General features: G+C 45.2%; 1 protein-coding gene across 4 annotated transcripts in view; it reads left to right on the top strand.

The window, feature by feature from the left end:
• RNASEH2B (ribonuclease H2 subunit B) overlaps window positions 5,475–21,440 on the top strand; it is a 76,000-nt gene continuing 60,034 nt past the window's right edge. For 2 of the 4 annotated variants that reach the window (XR_001918910.1, XM_018056281.1), the window contains exon 1: window positions 5,475–5,849. Coding sequence is in view for 3 of the 4 variants with exons in the window: in XM_018056281.1 (XP_017911770.1) it covers window positions 5,786–5,849 (64 nt within the window). In the remaining variant the exon portion in view is untranslated. The remainder of the gene's footprint in view (window positions 5,850–21,440) is intronic. The other 2 variants (XM_018056279.1, XM_018056280.1) reach the window with 2 other exon arrangements.

The raw sequence follows: 21,440 nt of genomic DNA, 5'->3' as shown, positions 1-21,440 counted from the left end.
TGGGAGAGTCATGGATTCCAGGGGGGCCAGGTTCTGAACGTCTGAGGCTGCTGTTCTTTCTCTCTCAGTAGCTTCAGTCATTCTTGTTCTATAACTTGCAGATCTCAGTTTTATATGTGGGTATTTGCATATCGGATATGCAGCCTTTTGCAACAAGTACGATCCTGTTGGGTTGGATAAGAGAGTGAATATAAGAGGAAATATTATCCCCAGAAAGAACAGCTCAGTACTACTCCTTGGTCTCCCATCTAAACAGTTGGCCCTTTCGAGAACTGATGCCCTTCTCCTCCCCATCTTTTGCTTGGGTACCACGTTGCCTTCCTTGATATCCCTAGATGAATGCTTGGCAACAGGACAAAAACACAGCAACAATCCTTTCTCAGGATAAAAGTGATGATAAACTAGGATTTTCATTCTCATTTTGTTTTGAAAGAAGGATTCTCATAAGTGTTTAATAATTTATAAGAGGAAAAGAATTTTATTTCATTATCAGTTCAGACTCTGTGTTCTGATCATCATTAACCATTGCTAGAGGTCACTGGACTGTGAACTGTCTTTAAAATTTTTTTCCCCAGTTCTTTTCTTCTTCTACTAGAAAATAAACATTTCTTATTTCTGGTATTTAGAAGAGGTGTTTTTTTTTTTCTTTCTACTCAGAGGTATTAATGTTGCTATTCCCTTCTTACTCCTTGGAGAATGACCTGTTGGTCTCTTTGTGTGTCAGTATAACTAGTACAAAAATTAATTTATGGAATATTTTATGATATACTAAATATAATCACTTTGTTCTTGCTTATGAAGCTTAGGAATGCCACACTGACTTTTACGATAACTGCCTATCTACCCACATGCATGTTTACTCAGAAAATATTTGTGGGGCATATGCTATGTGCCCATACAGCTTTGTTCCAGGCACTGGGACACTAAGGAGGGAGGGAGGGGAGGCCAAGAGTCCAATGTCTGGGTTGGAATTCCTGCTCTGCCACTGCTGGGTAATTAGTTGACCTCGTTAAAGTTTGCATTCTTTCTCTATAAAATCTGGGGATCACACTGCTCCTTCCGCTTAAGACTGCTGGGAGGACTCAAAGAATCAGTCACATGTTCACCGCCATGCTTGTCACAGTTAGTATGCAGTGAAAGTCATCTCCCGCTCTCTTTTTTTTGAGGATAAAGTGTTGAATTATTAGATGCTGTCCTTCCTCAAGGAACTGACTGAAAATCAGGCTCACTCCCTTGTAAGGAGGCATCTCACTCATTCATGGGGAGGGTGTTTGAAGAGAGGAAGAGGAGTGCTAATGAGAAGTGAGCCTGATGGGTGAGGGTCCAGGCTAAGTGGAGAGTGAGAGAAAAAGTGGAGTTGAGAGCTTAGTCCATAGTTGTGTGTGTGTGTGTGTGTGTGTGTGTGTGTGTGTGTGTGTGTTAGTCACTCAGTCATGTCCGACTCTTTGAGACCCCATGGACTGTAGTCTGCTAGGCTCCTCTGTCCATGGGGTTTTCCAGGCAAGAATACTGGAGTGGGTTGCCATTTCCTTCTCCAGGGGATCTTCCCAATCCGGGGATTGAACCCAGGTCTCCCACATTGCAGGCAGACGCTTTACCATCTGAGCCACCAGGGAAAATTTAGTCCATAGTTGAGAGTAGTGCGGTTCCAACATTAGGGACACAGTGTCAAGTGCTGACAGACAGCACTTCTTAGGACCTGCCAGACTGTGGTCAAGGTGGGGAGGGAGGGAGGCGGTGGAAACAGATGGGAGAGGCACGTGAGGACCAGATCTCATGGGCCATGTGTTCCAAGCTTAGGACCTTAGACTTTACCCTGAGGACAGTAGGAATCTGGAGCCCGTCTGGAACATCACCACTTCCAAGAAGGTCACCCAGTTGTGTCAGACTCTTCACCACCCCATGGACTGCGGCACACCAGGCCTCCCTCAGCACACAGAGTCTGAACTGATAATGTCCTTTGCATCCAACCATCTCATCTTCTGACACCCTCTTCTTCTCCTGCCCTCAGTCTTTCCCAGCATCAGGGTCTTTTCTAATGAGTCATCTCTTCCCATCAGGAGGCCAAATTAGTGGAGCTTCAGCTTTAGCATCAGTTCTTCCAATGACTGGCATGTGAATGTGAAGTTGCTCAGTTGTGTCCGACTCTTTGCCACCCAATGGACTCCAGCCTACCAGGCTCCTCCATCCATAGAATTTTCCAGGCAAGGGTACTAGACTGGGTTGCCATTTCCTTCTCCAGGGGATCTTCCCAACCCAGGGACCAAACCCGGGTCTCCTGCATTGCGGGCAGACACTTTACCATCTGAGCTACCTCAGAATAATCCGATGATTATTCGGGGTTTACTTCCTTTAGGATTGACTGGTTTGATCTCCTTGTTGTCCAAGACAGCAAGGGTTCCAAGAAGGTACTTAACTAATTTTTTGATGGATAAATGAAATTGCATAGAGATGTTTGTTTCAGCACATTAAAAAAAGAGAAAGTTTTCATACTTGGACCTACAGTGAATTATATTCTCATTCACAGAACATAGTGACAGCCATCCACGTGCCCCTCCAACCCCTCTTTTGATATTTCTTGCCTTCTCATTCCTTATCCCATTCTTTTGCCGTTTAAAGACACCCATTTCTTATGTGTTTGATATATAGCCTTAAATGTGCATGTATCCTTCTAAAAGATATGTTGTTTTATGTATTTTTAATTTACTGATATTTTTTCTGCCCTAAATCTTTTCCTACTTCTCTTTTTCCCTCTTGATATAAAGCAACCATGTTGCCATGTGTTCATTAGTTCAGTATGTATACCTCTAGTTCATTGCTTGGCTCAGTGGGTAAAGAATCTGCTTGCAGTGCAGGAGACTCAGGTTTGGTCCCTGAGTCAGTAAGATCTCCTGGAGGAGGGCATGGCAACCCACTCCAGTATTCTTCCCTGGAGAATCCCATGGATAGAGGAGCCTGGTGGACTATAGTCTATGGGGTCGCAAAGAGTTGGACACGACTGAAGTGACTGAGCACACACTCCCACTGCATAGTCCATATATAGTATACAGAAAAGGAGCACATCAAGGCTGTATACTGTCACCCTGCATATTTAACTTATATGCAGAATGCGTCATGAGAAACGCTGGGCTGGAAGAAACACAAGCTGGAATCAAGATTGCCGGGAGAAATATCAATAACCTCAGCTATGCAGATGACACCGCCCTTATGGCAGAAAGTGAAGAGGAACTAAAAAGCCTCTTGATGAAAGTGAAAGTGGAGAGTGAAAAAGTTGGCTTAAAGCTCAACGTTCAGAAAACGAAGATCATGGCATCTGGTCCCATCACTTCATGGGAAATAGATGGGGAAACAGGGGAAACAGACTTTATTTTTTTTGGGCTCCGAAATCACTGCAGATGGTGACTGCAGCCATGAAATTAAAAGACACTTACTCCTTAGAAGAAAAGTTATGACTGACCTAGATAGCATATTGAAAAGCAGAGACATTACTTTGCCAACAAAGGTCCGTCTAGTCAAGGCTATGGTTTTTCCTGTGGTCATATATGGATGTGAGAGTTGGACTGTGAAGAAGGCTGAGTGCCAAAGAATTGATGCTTTTGAACTGTGGTGTTGGAGAAGACTCTTGAGAGTCCCTTGGACTGCAAGGAGATCCAACCAGTCCATTCTGAAGGAGACCAGCCCTGGGATCTCTTTGGAAGGAATGATGCTAAAGCTGAAACTCCAGTACTTTGGCCACCTCATGAGAAGAGTTGACTCATTGGAAAAGACTGATGCTGGGAGGGATTGGGGGCAGGAGGAGAAGGGGACGACAGACGATGAGATGGCTGGATGGCATCACTGACTCGATGGACGTGAGTCTGAGTTGGTGATGGACAGGGAGGCCTGGCGTGCTGTGATTCATGGGGTCGCAAAGAGTCAGACACGACTGAGCTACTTCACTTCATAGCATTGTTTAGAATAACTGTTTGAAATAACCTAATATTGCAGGTTAAGGAATGGGTGAGTAACCATGGTACATTAGCAGTGTGAAATAGCCTGTCTCCAATGATGGTTCTGGATGCCATGGGAAAGGTATTTATGGCAATGTTAACGGAGAAAAGCAGACAAAAATAGTTTTGTACTGTCCATTCTAAAGGATATCAGTCCTGGGTGTTCTTGGGAAGGACTGATGCTAAAGCTGAAACTCCAATACTTTGGCCACCTCATGCGAAGAGTTGACTCATTGGAAAAGACTCTGATGCTGGGAGGGATTGGGGGCAGGAGAAGAAGGGGAAGACAGAGGATGAGATGGCTGCATGGCATCACCGACTTGATGGACGTGAGTTTGAGTGAACTCTGGGAGTTGGTGATGGACAGGGAGGCCTGGCGTGCTGCGATTCATGGGGTCGAAAAGAGTCGGACACAACTGAGCAGCTGAACTGAACTGAACTGACTGTGAAAACAACCACATAAAAACACATTCAAGCAGCCAATGGCTGGGAATGTTCAGAGAAAGATGAAAATAGCTCTAGAGCAATACCTCTCTGCGGCCTGCCCCAGAGTTGGCCTCTGGGTGCCCCTCCTCTACCAGAAAGGCTTCCTCTCTGCCAGGTGCTTCCTGCAGTCACCTTCAGTTGCATTTGTCTGCCCTGGTGGGAAATAGGATTGAAACAGAGAATCTTTTCAGAAGGCCGAGATGATCTAGTGCTGCAGCTTTTAACTATCTTCAAGATTAAACAAAAACCGATAAGTGCCTTAAGAGTTATGCATATTACTCTTTCATTTGTGCAAAATAAGAGTAAGACACAGGAACTTGTTTGTGAATGGAAAAATTCTGGAAGAACAGATAAGAGACTGATAACAGTAATTTCCCTGGAGGAGGGGGATTGGGGGTCTGGGGTAGCAGGGTGTCAAACTTATTCTTAAGTATGAGACACACACTTGGTACCTTTTCTAAAACCGTGTACAATTAAAATTCTATTTTTGAGAAGTTTAAATACTTAAATATCATGACTCTTTGTAAACATCGCTTTTAAAAAGTCTTGACTTGTTACAAATCAACGTCTTCAAAACAACAAATGTACATTTTGGGCCTCAAACTGTGCCCCTCTTTGGAGTAATGAGGACTAACCCCAATTTGAGGTCTGCTTTGCATGCATTTTGTCATGAATCACAAAGCACACCAGATTCTGGCATTAATTCCAACGCAGAATGCAAGCGCTATCCAGAAACGTTGACGAGGAACAGCGGCATGAGGATTCGGGTGTGACAGTTCTCGTCCTCAGGAGGAATTTGCGCCAGGCTTTGCGTCCGGCCAGGTGTGCGAGCGTCCGCCAGCCTACTGGGGCGGCGAGCGTCAAGCCTCCGGGTGCCCCATGGCCCGGGGACCCGGCCTCGCCGCGATCTCCCCGGGGCCGCGCCCCGCCGCGCGCGCGGACGGCCGCTGGGAGCGCGGACCCGGAGCCTCCGGGCCCAGGCGACCCCGCCCCCGGGCCGCGTCACGGGGCGCCGCGGGTGAGCAGCTACCATTGGCCGAGCCGCGGAGGGGGGAGAGGCCGCGACCCTTCCCTGCCGGCGGGCGACGAGCCAGGGGGCCGGCAGCCTGGGCCCGGCGCTCAATTTAAACTCTGAAATCTGGGCCGCTGGCGGACTCCGGAAACGAGACGACGTTCGCCCGGCCGGCCGCGCGCCCCGGGCCCCGCCGCATTCCCGGAATCGACCCTTCTCCCGCCATTTGCCACCCGCGTCTCGCCGAGCCCGCGCTCCGAGGGCTGAGGCCCGCGGCCGCCGGGAGCGGGCGAGTGGCATGGCGCGCGGCGCGGACGGCGGGGACGGGGCTCGCGTCTGGCAGCACGTGTTCCTGCTCCCAGGTAACCACGCCGGCCCCGGGGCGGCGGCGCGCGGGCGCGGCCCGGGCTCCTGCCCTGGGCGGCCCGGCCCAGGAGCGCGCCGGGCGGGTTCTCGGCGACGGGGCGCGCCCCCTCCGGCCCGCGGTCCCTCGCGCGCGCGCGAACCCTGACTGTTTGCGAGTCAGCGCCGAGTCTAGGGGCTGCCGACCCCGGCCCTGCCCCCGCGGCCGCGCGTGGGGGACCCGAGTGTCACCCGGAACACGTGGTTCCTCCTCTTGGTCACAGTGCCCTCGGTTTCGCTTTTTGTTTTTAAACCCGAGCCGGAAGCGCAGAAGCAGACCGAGTGGATTTTTCCCGTTCGGGTTCTTTGTGGATCGGGTGGCCTGGAGGGAGCGGCGCAGGCTTGGGGAGGGCCGCGTGGGTTCAGGACCTGGGGGCCAGCGGCGAGGCCTGGAGGTGTCTGCTCTTGGGGTGTAATTTGGTATGTCCTAGTCGACAGTTGTCTTAGCGTCTGAGCCCTACTAGATCGGAACCTAGAATCCAATAGGTTCGCATTGACCTGAAGGCTGTGCTGTCTTAACACTTTCCCTCCACTGGGACATGCCTTGATTTGTGAGGCTGCATAGTGGTGGGGGTTAGGACAAGGGTGATTCGGAGAGATTCGGGCAGGTAGCTAAGGATTGAAGCCAGCCTTGTCAGCCTCCCCGGGATGGTGACCACATCCAGGCCTGCAGGGGCTAGAGATGATGGACGTCAGTTGCCACCTATGATGGCATGAAGTGGCAGAATAAATGGAGTTTGGGACCAGGGAGTGCAAGCCAGAAAGTTTTGGCCTTTTCATAGAAGGATACATTGATTTGATGGCGTAATTGAATATAGGAAAGCCCATTCTTCTCTGTATCTAATTTTGAGATGTAGCTCAGCAAATGCAGTATTTTTGCAGTAAATGATACTCTGATGTCAGATGTAGTTGCCCAGTAATTTAGATTTTTATGTGTGCTTAGTTGCTCAGTCGTGTCCGACTCTGTGATCCCTTGGACTATAGCCCGCTAGGCTCCTCTGTCCATGGGGTTTTTCAGGCAAGAATACTAGAGTGGATAGTCATTTCCTTCTTCAGGGGATCTTCCTGACCCAGGGATGAAACCTGAATCTCTTACGTCTCCTACATTGGAGGCCGATTCTTTACCTTCTGAGCCATCAGGGAAGATTTTTATGATAGGTATTGAAAATTATTACAGGATAATCTGTCAAGGATATTTTGTATGTGTTTAACTTTTCTTCTCTTTGTAGAGAAGTATACATATCGTTGTCCCTTTATAAAGAAATATAACATATATATTGTTGTTTAATCATTTGGTCATGACCGGTCCGACTCTTTGTGAACCCATGAACTGTAGCCCGCCAGGCTCCTCTGTCCATGGGATTTCCCAGATGAGAATACTGGAGTGGGCTGCCATTTCCTCCTCCAGGGGATCTTCCCGACCCAGACCCAGATCATGCCTGCCTCTCCTGCACTGGCAGGCAGATTCTTTACTGCTGAGCCACCTGGGAAACCCACGTACATATAGTAAAGTGTAAAAGTTTTAAGTGTGCAAGTCAGTGAACTTTTCATATGTGTACACCCCTGTCACCATTCCACACATCAAGACCTAGAATTTATCCTGCGAGCTCCTCTTGCCTGTTCTAGATGGCCTCGGTAACCTCTATGCTGACCTCTGTCACCAGGTATTTTGTTCCGCGTGTTTGGTCAAGCATGTGATTCTTAACCCCTTGCATCTTTTACTCAGCGTTACGTCTGTGAGGCTCATCTGTAGTCTGTAGCAGTGGTAAGGATTGTTGGTTCATTTGTGTTTTCCTTGCTGTGTCGATTTTATTGTATGCATAGTCATATTATTTTTTTCCACTGCTGAGGATGGATATTTGCATTATTTTTTCCTGATTGTAACTATTACGAGTTGCTGCTGCTGCTGCTAAGTCGCTTCAGTCGTGTCCGACTCTGTGCGACCCCAGAGACGGCAGCCCACCAGGCTCCCCTGTCCCTGGGATTCTCCAGGCAAGAACACTGGAGTGGGTTGCCATATCCTTCTCCAATGCATGAAAGTGAAGTCGCTCAGTCGTGTCCAACTCTTTTTGACCGCATGGACTGCAGCCCACCAGGCTCCTCCATCCATGGGATTTTCCAGGCAAGAGTACTGGAGTGGGTTGCCATTGCCTTCTCCGTATTAGGAGTTACACTTCTACAAACACTTTTATGAGGCTTTAAGTAGCAGGATGTAATCATTTCTCTGTGGTGCAAACCCAGGAGTAGAATTGCTGGCTTTGGATATTGTGTTTAGCTTTGGTGGACACTGCTCAACAGTTTTCCAAAGTGGTTGTACCGATTTATTTGCCCAGCTGTGTGAGAGTTCCTGTTGCTCCACATCCTCACTGGAGATGTTTGTAGTTTGTGTAAGGCAAATTAATGCAAAATTCAGGGTTTTCATAGAGTCTAGTAAATAGTAAAGGGATGCCTGATACATGCTTTACAGTAGAAAATTTCTCACTGTTACCAGGTTATCTCAATGAGATTTTAATGGTGGGAACTCTAATCATTCAGAGTGAATAAAAATAATTCAGATACACATAATGGCTGAGAATAATTTTAATTTCTTGTTCTATTTAATAAGTATTGAAATTTTCATTCTTCAAGTATGTTTGTATCCTCATAGTATTAAACACAAAATCTTTAAGATAATTAAATATTGATTGCATCCCTGAAATTCATAGGGTCAATGTTTCTTCTTTCGGACCACAAGAATTTCAGTCCAGTTCCTGTTCAAAGCTGGGACGTACCGTGACCTTCAAACTCATTGGAGGAGGCTGAGCCAGCTGTTAAGAAACTGTTGAACAGTGTGGTCAGGCAGGCTGGCTCTGGAACACTTAGAACTGGAGTTTCTAGTGCCTGTAATTCTTCTAACTGGCCTTTACTGCCACCTGCAGGCTCTGGAGTTACAGATGCCGGTGGCGTGATAGTTACCTCTGTGCAACTGTACTTCTCAAACTTGGGGGCATCAGTTACCTGGGGAACTGAGCCTCGGAGAGTCTCTGACTCAGTAGGTCTGGGGGCAGAATGCGCATTTCTAACAAGGTACCCAGTGATGCCAGTGGTGCTGGTCAGAGGTTCCACTAGGAACCACTGCATAGGCCAGCCCTAGGGAGCTGGACTGGGAGATAGAAACAGCCAGCCTCAGGTTTAGCTGTCTTTATCTTTATGGTGGGTCAGAATTCCCACAGTCACGGGAGTACATGTAAGTACAGGGTATGAGGCCCATCTTCACAGACTTCTTGTTTTTCTTCCAGTAGATGAAAAGTCTGCCCCAGTAAGTTATGCATTTGAGTGGAGGAGAACCGTACCCTACCGCTGTTGTTTGCTTGGTTGCTAAGTCATGTTCAACTCTTTGTGACTCCATGGACTGTAGCCTCCCAGGCTCCTCTGTCCATAGGGTTCTCCAGGCAAGAATACTGGGGCGGGTTGCCTTTCCCTTCTCCAGGGGACCTGACCCGGGGATCAAACCCATGGCTCCTACCGAATCTCCTGCATTGCAGGTGGATTCTTTCCTGCTGAATCAGTGGGGAAGCCCATACCTTGCCATACGAGGACACAGTAAAGGACGTATTAAAAAGTACTAGTTAGGTCTCTCTGCTGCTAGTTTTCAGTTTGTCTGAGAAGTCCAATATCCCAGAAAAACAAGAGCTGAAACTTGGAAGGGACACTTGTGAGATAGTCAGACATGGGGCCTTGATTTTTATAGGCCAGTGGAAACAGAATGGCCTCCCGTTTCAGCAAGGTAAGCGTTTCTTGCAGTTTGGGTTGGTCTTCAACATTTCTCCCACATGGCCTGGAACACTAGCTGGTTTGCACTTTTAGTTGCTATAAGAGACCGTGAACATCTCTACTTTTTGGAATAAGGTAGAAGTTTCCAGCTCTCTTTGCTGCCCTAAAAGTAAATGTTTTAAGTTATATTTTTAATATTTTTCTCTAGTCCAAGTTTTGTATGCTTGTCGGTCCTAATAAGTTGGAGTGGATGCCAGCAGGAACGGATTCAGTGAATGCAGGAGAGAGGACTGTGAGCTCCTGTGGCTGAACTCTGTTACTTAGCCATCCCCGAGGAAACATGAAAGGGTTGGGAAACCCTAACGTTATGTGAGGGAAAAGGAAAGTACAGAAACGATCTCAGGGATCACGCTGAAATCTCGCCTTAGTCAGCCGCTGCCTGATTGGAGAGTCCAGGTCAAACTAGGGCTTCCCTGGTAGTTCAGATGGTGAGGAATCTGCCTATTATGTGGGAGACCTGGGTTTGATCTTTGGGTAGGAAGATCCCCTGGAGAACGGAATGGCAACCCACTCCAGTATTCTTCCCTGGAAAATCCTATGGACAGAGGAGCCTGGCAGGCTACAGTCCATGGGGTTATAAAGAGTCAGACATGACTGAGCGACTAACACTTTCCCTTTCAGGTCAAACTGGATTAAACATCTTCAGCTGTAGACAAATTCTGCAATAAAGTTATTTCCCTTTACTTTATGGAAATACACGTTTTAAAGTATTTTAGGTATTTGGTATTTTTCCCTCACAGATCACATTAGCAATGCCAGCTTTTGGAGGTGGAGTGCAGAGGGAGTGCTGTCTGGGAGATTATTCCAGGCCTGCCTGCCTTAGACATTCCAAGTACAGAAACGACCCTTGCATGTGAGGTGCCATGTTAATCACACAGAATAATATCAGATTTGTCTCTCAAGAAGAAACACAAAAATAGATTTGTATGACTGCAAGCTTTAAAGCTATATTCTAATTAATGGATTAAAAAAGATTAAATTAAAAAGGAAAAACAAATTTCTTATTTAATAATAGAGAAAATTTATATTAATGTTACATTTGATTAGAGACTCATAGCTATTTTTTCATAGGCCCACAAGAAACACCTCTTGTTTGAAAAGTAAAAGTTTAATGTGGCAAAGAAAGAATTACTATAGACCCAAATGACTTTTCAGTGACCCTAAAAAAATAAAACTTTTTTCCTCTTTTTACCTGAAGGCATATGGTTAGCCTCAGAAGAGTGTAAGCAGGTTATTTTGTTCTTTGTCAATACCATTTGCATGTATGTGTGTCTGTGCTTAGAATTACACCTTGTGGGCTGGAAGCTTCTCTGCTTCCAGAAGAGCTTGATCACCTAGGGGTAACCTGCGTTAAGTTGGCCAGAGACAGGGAACCTGGCGGGTTCATGTGCTGACTTTCCACAGCTCCAAATCATTCAGCGCAGCTTCCTGGAAGATGTGTCGTTTACCGAATAGTAAGGCTGATGGCCGAGAGGGAGTCTCTGAGTTTTCCAGCAGAGTGTTTTTCACATGTTCCATACAAATCCTCAATCTGGTTTTGTCTTTATGAAATGTTTTTGGAGTTAACCTGGCTGACCTTTCTCCGATGACCGCTCACTGGACACGCTCCCCTTGCTCTCTGAGCACGTTCTGGAGTGAATGGACTCCATCAGTTGCCAGTCAGTATAATCCGGCGGTTTCCAGAGCTTGATCCGGTCCTGCTAGCAATTGTTCCAAAAAGCCTTGGATGTTTGTAAGTCAGGACTCAAGACTCCCACATATTTATCCTCCAGGGCAGAAAAGAATTCATAAAAGGAAAGTAAGACATGCTCATGATTTTTTTTTTCCACTTGAATAGCAGAATAGGGACTGCTTGGTTCTCCCCCCACCCCCGCCACGCTCTGAGCGTTAACCATGATGTTTTAAGAAACAAACAGCTCATCAACGTTCTCGAAAGCCTGGCTATAATAAAAACACACCTAAAAAGTAGATGTATACTATTTATAAGCTCTGTGTCCTTGGAAAAGCTGCTCGTTGTAAAGCCTCCATTTCCTCATCTCTGCAGTGGGGAGAATAGTACTGGTCTCACGGGGTTGTTGTCTGTTGGCTTGAATTAAATGTCAGCCCCCTCTTGGACCCCAACCTCTTAACTCCCAGACCTGGGACAGAGGAGGCATGCAATGAACATTTGCTGAAAGAACAAATGTCTTTCATTCTGTTTCTCCCCACAGCCTTTGTCTTTGCTCATACTGTCCTTTTTCTTCCCTTTCCCCTTCCATCCAAATTCTACCCTTGATTCAAGGCTTGGTTCGCCTTTGTCTTCCCTGAAGCTAAGCCGTTTGTACGTATCACAAAATGAATTCCAGTGTTCTCTTTTCTGTCTCTGCCTTGATTTCACTATTTACTCTTACTGTCTATTTACTGGATTCCTCAGTGAAATACTTAGCACTCCTTTGGGGTTACAGAGCTTCTCTTTCTTTGAGTGCCCATGACTTGTGCCTGCCTGGACCCCTGCGCACTCTTTTTCACATACTTTGCTTGGCAAAGAAATGTTGAAGAACTCTTATCTCTAACCCAGCGCAGGTGTCATCTCCTGCAGGAAGCCTGCCTTCGGGGCGCTCCCGCTGTTAGTGTGCGACTGGGTCGCACCTCCCCCACCACCTACGCGTTTCATCGCGGTTGTTCAGTTCCTTGTCATTTATATATGAGTGTGTGTTGGATGCCCAGGGCGTGCCTGAAGCTGGGGAGGATCCAGGCACTTTCTCCCCAGTGGCCCCATTAGTTCCTCAGTGGTAGGCTCGCCTCTGAAAGCATACATGCCACCAGACCCTTCCAGCTTTTTTTGTTCTGAGGTCCTTCATATGTCCTTTTAAAATACCTTTAAAAGGAAGGGCCTTTCTGTTCTAGGTGTGGTTGTTTGCTGAAGTGGAGCCCTCTGGTGAAAGGTTCTGACCTGCTCTGAGCCCATTTTCTACCTCCTGAACCTGCGAGGATCCGGGCCACTGAAGGCTCTCCAGCCAGAGTCGATCCCCCTGTGAGGGCCTGATGTCCCCACAGCTTTTGACAGGGCTCTCTGCCATCTCCAGCTGCTCATTTAACCTCGGTTTTGACCATTTAACTGTTTATTTAACCACATTGTTCTCCAGTGTTTTTTTTTCAGTAACATTTTTTAAGTTAGGACGGTACATAGTCAGTGCAGAAATTTTAGTAATGCAGAAAAATATACAGAAAAAAGAGATTTGCCCATCATCCAGCCACTTAAAAATAACAATTTTAGGAATATTTTTTCTAACCTTTTTGTGTTGTTGGTGTCATAGAATAAATCCCAGTGGTATTTTTTTTTCTCTCATTTTTCTATTCCTGCTTTTATTTCACTGTTTACTCTTATTTGCTAGAACAGTGACTAAAACACCCAGGGACATTGATGTTACACAAGAGTACTATGTGGCTCTGTGTGCTATACTTCTACATAGAATTAGGGAAAGATGGCTAGACTGATTTAATGCAGAGCTGTGTGTGTGCTGAGTCATTTCAGTCGTGTCTGACTCTCTGACTCTCTGACTCTCTGTGACCCTGTGGACTGTAGCCCACCAGGCTCCTCTGTCCATGGGATTCTCCAGGCAAGAATACTGAAGTGGGTTGCCATTCTCTTCTCCATGGCATCTTCTAGGGGGCCAAAATTTTTTTCTCCTTTTTTTTTGAGAAAGACAGAAACTCCGTGACATGAATAAGCTGACAAAGAGAATCTGTAGGTCATACTTTGAGCATTGAAGAGGCTTGTGACGAGCCAAAATCACTGCAGATGGTGACTGCAGCCATGAAATTAAAAGACGCTTACTCCTTGGAAGAAAAGTTACGACCAACCTAGATAGCATATTGAAAAGCAGAGACATTACTTTGCCGACTAAGGTCCGTCTAGTCAAGGCTATGGTTTTTCCTGTGGTCATGTATGGATGTGAGAGTTGGACTGTGAAGAAAGCTGAGCACCGAAGAATTGATGGTTTTGAACTGTGGTGTTGGAGAAGACTCTTGAGAGTCCCTTGGACTGCAAGGATATCCACCCAGTCCATTCTGAAGGAGATCAACCCTGGGATCTCTTTGGAAGGAATGATGCTAAAGCTGAAGCTCCAGTACTTTGGCCACCTCGTGCGAAGAGTTGACTCATTGGAAAAGACCCTGATGCTGGGAGGGATTGGGGGCAGGAGGAGAAGGGGATGACCGAGGATGAGATGGCTGGATAGCATAACTGAGTCAATGGACGTGAGTCTGAGTGAACTCCGGGAGATGGTGATGGATAGGGAGGCCTGGCATGCTGCGATTCATGGTGTCGCAAAGAGTCGGACACGACTGAGCGACTGAACTGAACTGTGACTAGTTTATTTATACTGTAAGAAATCAACCAAATAAGAATTGTCACTTCGCAGGGTGCTGCTGCTGCTGCTAAGTCATGTCAGTCGTGTCCGACTCTGCGTGACCCCACAGAGGGCAGCCCACCAGGCTCCCCCGTTCCTGGGATTCTTCGGGCAAGAACACTGGAATGGGTTGCCATTTCCTTCTCCAATGCATGAAAGTAAAAAGGGAAAGTGAAGTCGCTCAGTCATGTCCGACCCTTAGTGACCCCATGGACTGCAGCCTACCAGGCTCCTCCATCCATGGGATTTTCCAGGCAAGAGTACTGGAGTGGGGTGCCATTGCCTTCTCCAGCTTCACAGGGTAGGCAGTACATATTAGGAATGGCTTATCTTTACGAGTGGACAAAGACAGAAAATTCAGTCAGATGCCAGAAGGGTGAAGATAAATTCATAGACCCATAGTGAACGTACGGCCAGGCTAGGATGTTTTGGAAGCCATTTGAGCTTGAATTTTTGAAGACAAGTGGTTTCCTGCAAGCGACCCTGGCACATTTGCCATAAGTAGGATGCTTGTTTGAATGGATCATGGGTCTACCTTAGTCTGGAAATTACTCTTTCTTTCGTGTGGGACCAACACATCCTAATGGTATGTTAGAAAACCTGACTTACGCTTCTTCAGGACTTCCTTAGCAGGGCCATGTGTGCTTGGCAAAGGCTAGCTGTGTGGGGCAGGGTGGCGGGGTGGTGGAGAGTTCTGAGGCCTCGGGAGTAGGGCGCCCCAGCACCCGGAGGTCCAGGGTGTCTGCCTGTCTCAGCGGTCACTTCGTCTTTTTAAACCAACTTCGTCCAGTCCGTATGAAACAGGCTGCATACACCCTGCACCCAGGCCTCAAACCTCCTGGTGTCTGCTGGCAGAAGCTGCCCCCTTCTCTTAGCTGTCTGTCTTTAAGACAGCCTTCTGACCTGTTCCCCGTGACTGCTTGTAACCCAGCCTCCACCCCCCGTGAGTTGTAACTGAGGAGCTGTGAGCTCCATGAGCAGTGTAGGTGGGAGAGGAGGACCACAGAGGGTGCTGAGGGTGTCCCCTTTGTCCAGAAGAAGGGAAAGTGCGGATGGCTCAAGAGCCAGCCCCTGCCTTCACTCAGCAGTGAGACCCAGCTCCAGCCAGGAGCCTCAGCCACATGTGACCTGGCCTGTCCTGGGAATTGGTGGTCTTTGAATGGCATAGAGGTACAGCAGTGCCTGCATGCCCAGTCACTTTAGTTATGTCCAACTCTCCTTGCTTTGCCAAGGTTTATATCATTTTTAGGAAACCCACCTGCTAGGCCCGTATCTTCCATCTCTTACACTGTTATAATACACGCTGGTATATGACCCTCACGGCAACCATGGGAAGTAGTCCACAGAGGCTTTCCCCATTTTAAAGACTTCAAGAAGTCAAATAATCTGCCCAACGCTCAATAGGAGTTAAGGGGCAGAGACCGCGAGCTCTCCCAGGTCCTCCAGGCCCTCTGCTCTGTGTGCAAGGCCACTCTGCCTGCAGCTGATGGTCCTCTCCCCCATGGGGGCAGTGGGAGGGCCAGGCTGAGTGCCCTCCGTTGTCAGTGTGATGACCAGGAGCCAGACTCACCTCCTTTCCATGAACCAGCGCTGTTATTGGATATCCCAGCCAGGTCTATCCTTTCTGCCTCTCCAGGATTCTCCTGCATCCCACGTATTTCAAGGCCTCGGCTCCATCTCCTTATGTTGCTGACCTTTGTGGCTTTGAGTGGTTGCAAACCTGGAGTTCTGCATTAGTTTCTTTAGTGCACAAGCCATTCCTAGAAACATGGCCACTGATAGGTCAGCCTTAAAAAAAAAGAGATTTTATCTCCTGTGGTCTTGGCTCAGGAGGTCTTGGCACTTTTATTTTTTCTTCAAAACTTCAAACTGAAAAGATATTCTTAGAGGAACCCGTTACTGGGAAATTGTTTCCCTAGTCCATGCCACTCCAGCTTTTCTTGGTTTGCCTCCTGTAGTGGTTGAGCAAGCTGAGAGCTTCAAAGCAGGGAAAATGACCCAGATCTCTTTGATAATAGTGCTGACATCTTGGGAAGGGAAGGCGTATAGTTGTTACTGAAATTAGCATTCCTGGAAGCGGCAAGTAGCTTGAAAACTGTGCTGATTTGTCTTGCATGCCTTATACTTGTGTCCTAGCAAAGCCTTCCCAAGGAGATATCCCTGGCTATCAGGCAGAAGGAACCAGCGGATCTGAGTATATTCTAATGACTAGAGTCTAAAAACGAACTGAGACCTATTTTAGAGCACAGCATTACATGAGCATGAGAGTGATAATCTTTTTTTTTTTCCCCTGCTGGATCTTCTTAAGAAACCTGAGTAGCCTTGATATGGTATCTAAAAATAAAATGAGTGGTGCTTTGATGTCTGTTCCTTCTTCTCCATGTAACAGTGGGTGTGTGTTTCTCAGCGCTTATCTGCTATGTGCCAAAATCAGACAGGGTCAGGAACAAATGCGCATGGCTTCCAAGTCATGAGAACACTTGGCAAAAAGGTGGCTCTTCTCTTTTCCCCTGTTTCGTGTCTTTGAACAGTATGAAGAAACTTGTCTTAACCAGGAGAGGGATAAGAAACAGCTGCCAGGTTTAAAAACTAGTTGATAAGTATCTGCAGATGAAAAATAATGTTCCATTTTGGCTTGTGTAATACTTTACAAGTAACCTTTCAAAATTACTGAATGGTTTTATTACAGATTAAATATTTAGAGAGGAACATAATCATGTAACTGAAAAATACCTTGATTTGATACATTAAACTATTTTATATTTTGTATTTACTGTTATCTGCTGAATTTGCTTTCACTTATTTAAAGCAATGTCAGTTACCTCTTGTAAATATTGAACTTTGTTTTCTTCCTAATGAGCATGTTTTGTCATGTACTGTTCTTTTCTTACCCTCTGAAATCACCATTACACATATTCATTAAAAATTACTGAATGGTTAAGTCTATGCTTTTGATTATGTGCTGTACCCTAATTTTTAAGCATTAAAATGTCATAGATAATTGGGGGCAGGGCTGTATACAGCTGTGCGTAGGATATTGTAATAGGAAGATCAGTTTCTTTTTTTTTTTTTTTACCAAACTTCACTTAACTGTTTTTATCACCAGTGTTTCTTGTATCTCACAATAGATTTCTCTCATCCTTCTTTTATATATTTTTTGATCCTGTCTTTTTCTCTTTCTCCTTTTCCTCAGCTCCCCCTCCTTCCTCTTCCTTTCACTTCACCCCTGGCATTGTGGGGTACGGGCTGGCTTGGAGTGAGGGCAGCTGATTCAGCAAGAAGACTCTAAGAAGGACAGGATAGGGCTTTGAGGTGTTAGTGTCACAGGACAGCAGTTATACCAAGATAATTATTGTGCTTCAGAGCTTCCTTCTCATTTCCTGAGTTAAGAAGGAAGAGTCTTCAGATTAAGAGTTTCTCTAAAGGATCATAGTTTAAAAATGTTGTTGCCTGATTTAAATATTGGCTCTCTGTATAGCTGAATAGCTCTATGACCTTGGACAGGTTTCTTAAATTCAGTCAAATTTTTCATTAAAAAATTGGAAGTTAAAATTGTACCTCCCTCATGGAGGTATATTATGTATATGTATATGTGCGTATGCATATCTGTGTGCTCAAGTCGCTTCAGTCACGTCTGATTCTTCGTGACCCCGTGGACTGTAGCCCGCCAGACTCCTCTGTCCATGAGATTCTCCAGGCAAGAATACTGGAGTGGGTTGCCATGCCCTCCTCTGGGGGATCTTCCCGACCCAGGGATTGAAACCGCAGCTCCTGCAGCTCCTGCTTTGCAGGCGGATTCTTGACTGCTGAGCCACCAGGGAAGCCCATGTTTATGTGTATATGTATATAAAGGATGTTGTCTGGTCTAAATGCTGTATACAGATGAGCTATTATTTTACGTTTACTGTACACAGTTGTCTCTGTGTCATTGTATGTTTTCTTTAAAGTTCACGTGTCAGGAAAGTAGCAATCTAGAGTTCCCTCTTTGTTGAGGGGTTCAGATCGGGATGGTAAACAGATGGAAGGTTTGCCTGTAGGGTTGATGGTGACCAGTGAGACATAAGGTTGGATCTTTACAGGGAAGACGGAGACCATAAGGAAACTATGTGGAATTGGTTAGACACAAGAAACTTAAGTGGCAGGGCTTGAGATAATGGGGAAGTTTAAGATACTATTGAATCTAAAGTGGCGCAAAAGACTCAGTACCTGCTTCTGATTTGTCTGAATTTTTTGTTTTTGTGAAAACAGTTTTAGCCAGCATGGCTTATGGTGTCACCTCTTATGTAAGAGAAAACAGTCAAAAAAAAAGAAAGGGTAAAGCTTACTTTTTTAAAAATATCATGTGAAGTCTTATTTCACTCAGCATGGTTTTAGAAGGTGTTTCACATGAGTAAATATTCCATATAAATGAAGTTTGGCTCATTAAATATAAAAAGTTTCTTTTATCATTTCTTACTGAGAATTTTTTCTAAAAATCAAACAACACATTCATGTAACATTTATCAAGCACATTGAATGTGCCAGAAACTGCTGAGTATTTAATATATGTTATCCTAATTTTTGCACATAAAATGCTTTGCGTTCTGGTTTCTTGAATATGTTTTTGTTGTTTAGTTGCCAAGTTGTGTCCAACTCTTTTGCGACCCCACATACTGTAGCCCGCCAGGCTCCTCTGTCCGTGGAGTTCTCCAGGCAAAAATACTGGAGTGGGTTGCCATTTCCTTCTCCAGGGGATCTTCCCCACCCAGGGATTGAACCTGCATCTCCTATGTCTCCTGCATTTGCAGGCAGATTCTTTACCACTGAGCCAGCAGCGAAGACTATACAGGCATAATTTTATTGTGTTTTGCTTTCTGTGCTTTGCAGTTACTGCATTTCTTTTCTTTCTTTTTTTTTTTAATTAACAGTTTGTGGCAACTCTGCTTTGGGTAAGTCTATTGGCACCATTTTTCCAACAACATTTGTTCAGTTCATGCCTCTGTGTCACATTTGGTAATTTTTAGAGTATTTCAAACTTTTTCATTGTTGTTATATTTGTTGATCAGTGATCTTTGATATTACTATTGCAAAAAGATTATGACTGAAAGAGCAAATGATAGCTTTTTTAGCAATAAAATATTTTTAAATTATACTTTTTTAGGCATAATGCTGTTATACACTTAATAGACATAACTTTTATGTGCACTGGGAAACCAAAAAGTTTGTGTGACTCACTTAATTGCAATATTCACGTTGTTACAGTGGTCTAGAACTGAACCCACAATATCTCTAAGATGTGCCTCCACTGGTACTGATTTAGCCTCCTCTTGGATGGCTAATTGTTAGGCCCTTTGGTCAGTTCTGTGCTTGGATTCTTGACTTTTATATTTTGACCTGAATATTTCTAGCACACTCTTAATGTTTCCACACAGTTAAGAGCAAGGAAACTGATTCTTAACTGAGTGCTTATTGCATGTTCTAGGCACTTTCACATTGAGTTAAGCCTAACAAAAACCTATAAATTAATTATTGTGCCCATTTTGTAAATGAAATAAGTGAGGTACAAGAGATTGAATGTCTTGCCCAAGGCTGCACTGCTAAGTAAGAAGAGGAGCTGGGAATAGATTATGGATCTGTCTGACTTAAGACCTTGTGTTCTTTCTGTGCTGACCTGATTAAAGAAATAGATATCAATTAAAAATAGTTTATAGAGGAAAACCCTTCTTTACACTCCTTCTTTTCTGATTCTTTCCGACTAGTCTAAAAGCAGATTTTTTTCTTCCTTAATTAATTTAGCTGTCTTTCAGCTGTGCTGAAGGTACACAGAAAAGTTAAAGGAAAAAACGGAGATTTCAAGCTTGATAGGTAAGGGACTAGCCCAAGGGATGACCCAGGATTTTCCTAATTTAAATGAGACATTTTAAACTCTGTATCTTTGACAGAGCCTTTAGTTTAGAGTCAAAAGTAACCTTATGTGCTTCAGGCACACACACAAAATTATCAACTAAGCATTGTAGCAATAAGAGTTGTTTTTTCATACCAAGCCTTCACAATCTGATGGTGGTAGATCCATCCCTCCTTAAAAGCAGTGAAAACATTGGCAGAGATGGCCAAAATCAGCTATTTCAGAACTCTTAAAATTTGCCAAAGGCTTCCAACAGTTGAGGAGTGTTTATTCAAGAAAAACTGCTGAATCTCATTGAGCAGGGTTTATGGCATTGCAACTTGAACTGCGCTCATCTCTCTTTGCTCAGGTCTGCAGTAACCTTGAAAACCAGCAGGCTTGCAACCACTGGATGGGCAGGGCTTGTTTGGGGCGCCTCAAAAAAAAAAAAAAAGGCCCATTCCGAAAGCATTGTCCCTGTTTGACCTGTTGTCCAGCTCCCTGGAAAAGCCCCGTTTCATTGTCACTTGACCTGACGGGAGCTCAGAACTTGATCTTCAGGAAAACCTTGTCCTCAGGGCCTTGGTCAAAAACAATCAGTGGCAACTGATACTCAGCTGCTGAGGGGTCAGTAGCAGTTGTGGAAATAAGAACCTGACCCAAAACTTAAGAAGAGGATGTGAGAGTTAAACCTCCATAAAAGACTTCGAAAAGCCGTTAGTAAAGCCACTTCAGCTGTCCTTGCCCATCAGCAGAGACGCTTGCAGGTGGTAAATGTATTAAACATTCCTATTAAAAAGGTGGAGACTGACGGGATGGAGAGGGAGGAACATGATCCAGCCGTGTGCTATCTACAGGTCACACACTGGAGAGTCAAAGACACAAACAGGTTGAAAGTAAATGGATAAAAAAAGATACACCCTGTAAATGGTAACCACCGGAGAACTGAAGTGGCTGTACTAATATCAGATGGTATAGACTTTAAAGCGTTGTTATTGGACAGAAAGAGGGATGCATTGTAATGATAATTAGGAAGCTATAACAGTTATAAACGTATGACCTAATGACAGAGCCCCAAAATGCACAAACCAAAACCTGACGGAGTTGAAGGGTGATACGGAAATTTGAACAGTAATAGTGGGGGATTTCAATCATCCATTTCAATATGGAGAAAACAACTAGGAGGAAGATCATTGAGGAAATAGAAGACTTGGCCAGCTCTATAAACCAGTAAGACCTAAGAGACATCTATAGAATGCTCATTCAAGAACATTCTCCGCAACAGACCATATTCAAGACCATAAAACAAACCTCAATAAATGTCAAAGGACTGAAATTGTACAACGTGTGCCCTCTAAAGATAGTGAAGTGACATAGGCAATTAACAGAAGAAAATGTGGGGAATTCACAAATATGTGGAAATTTTAAGTTTGCATGCTTCTAAAAATCAGTGAACCAAGGGAGAAATTACAAAGGAAGCTAGA

This window comes from Capra hircus, chromosome 12 (assembly GCF_001704415.2).
Source record: "Capra hircus breed San Clemente chromosome 12, ASM170441v1, whole genome shotgun sequence".
In the NCBI taxonomy this organism is placed as follows: Eukaryota; Metazoa; Chordata; class Mammalia; order Artiodactyla; family Bovidae; genus Capra; species Capra hircus.
Note: the sequence above shows the minus strand (reverse complement) of the source record. Positions and strands in the feature narration are given on the sequence as shown.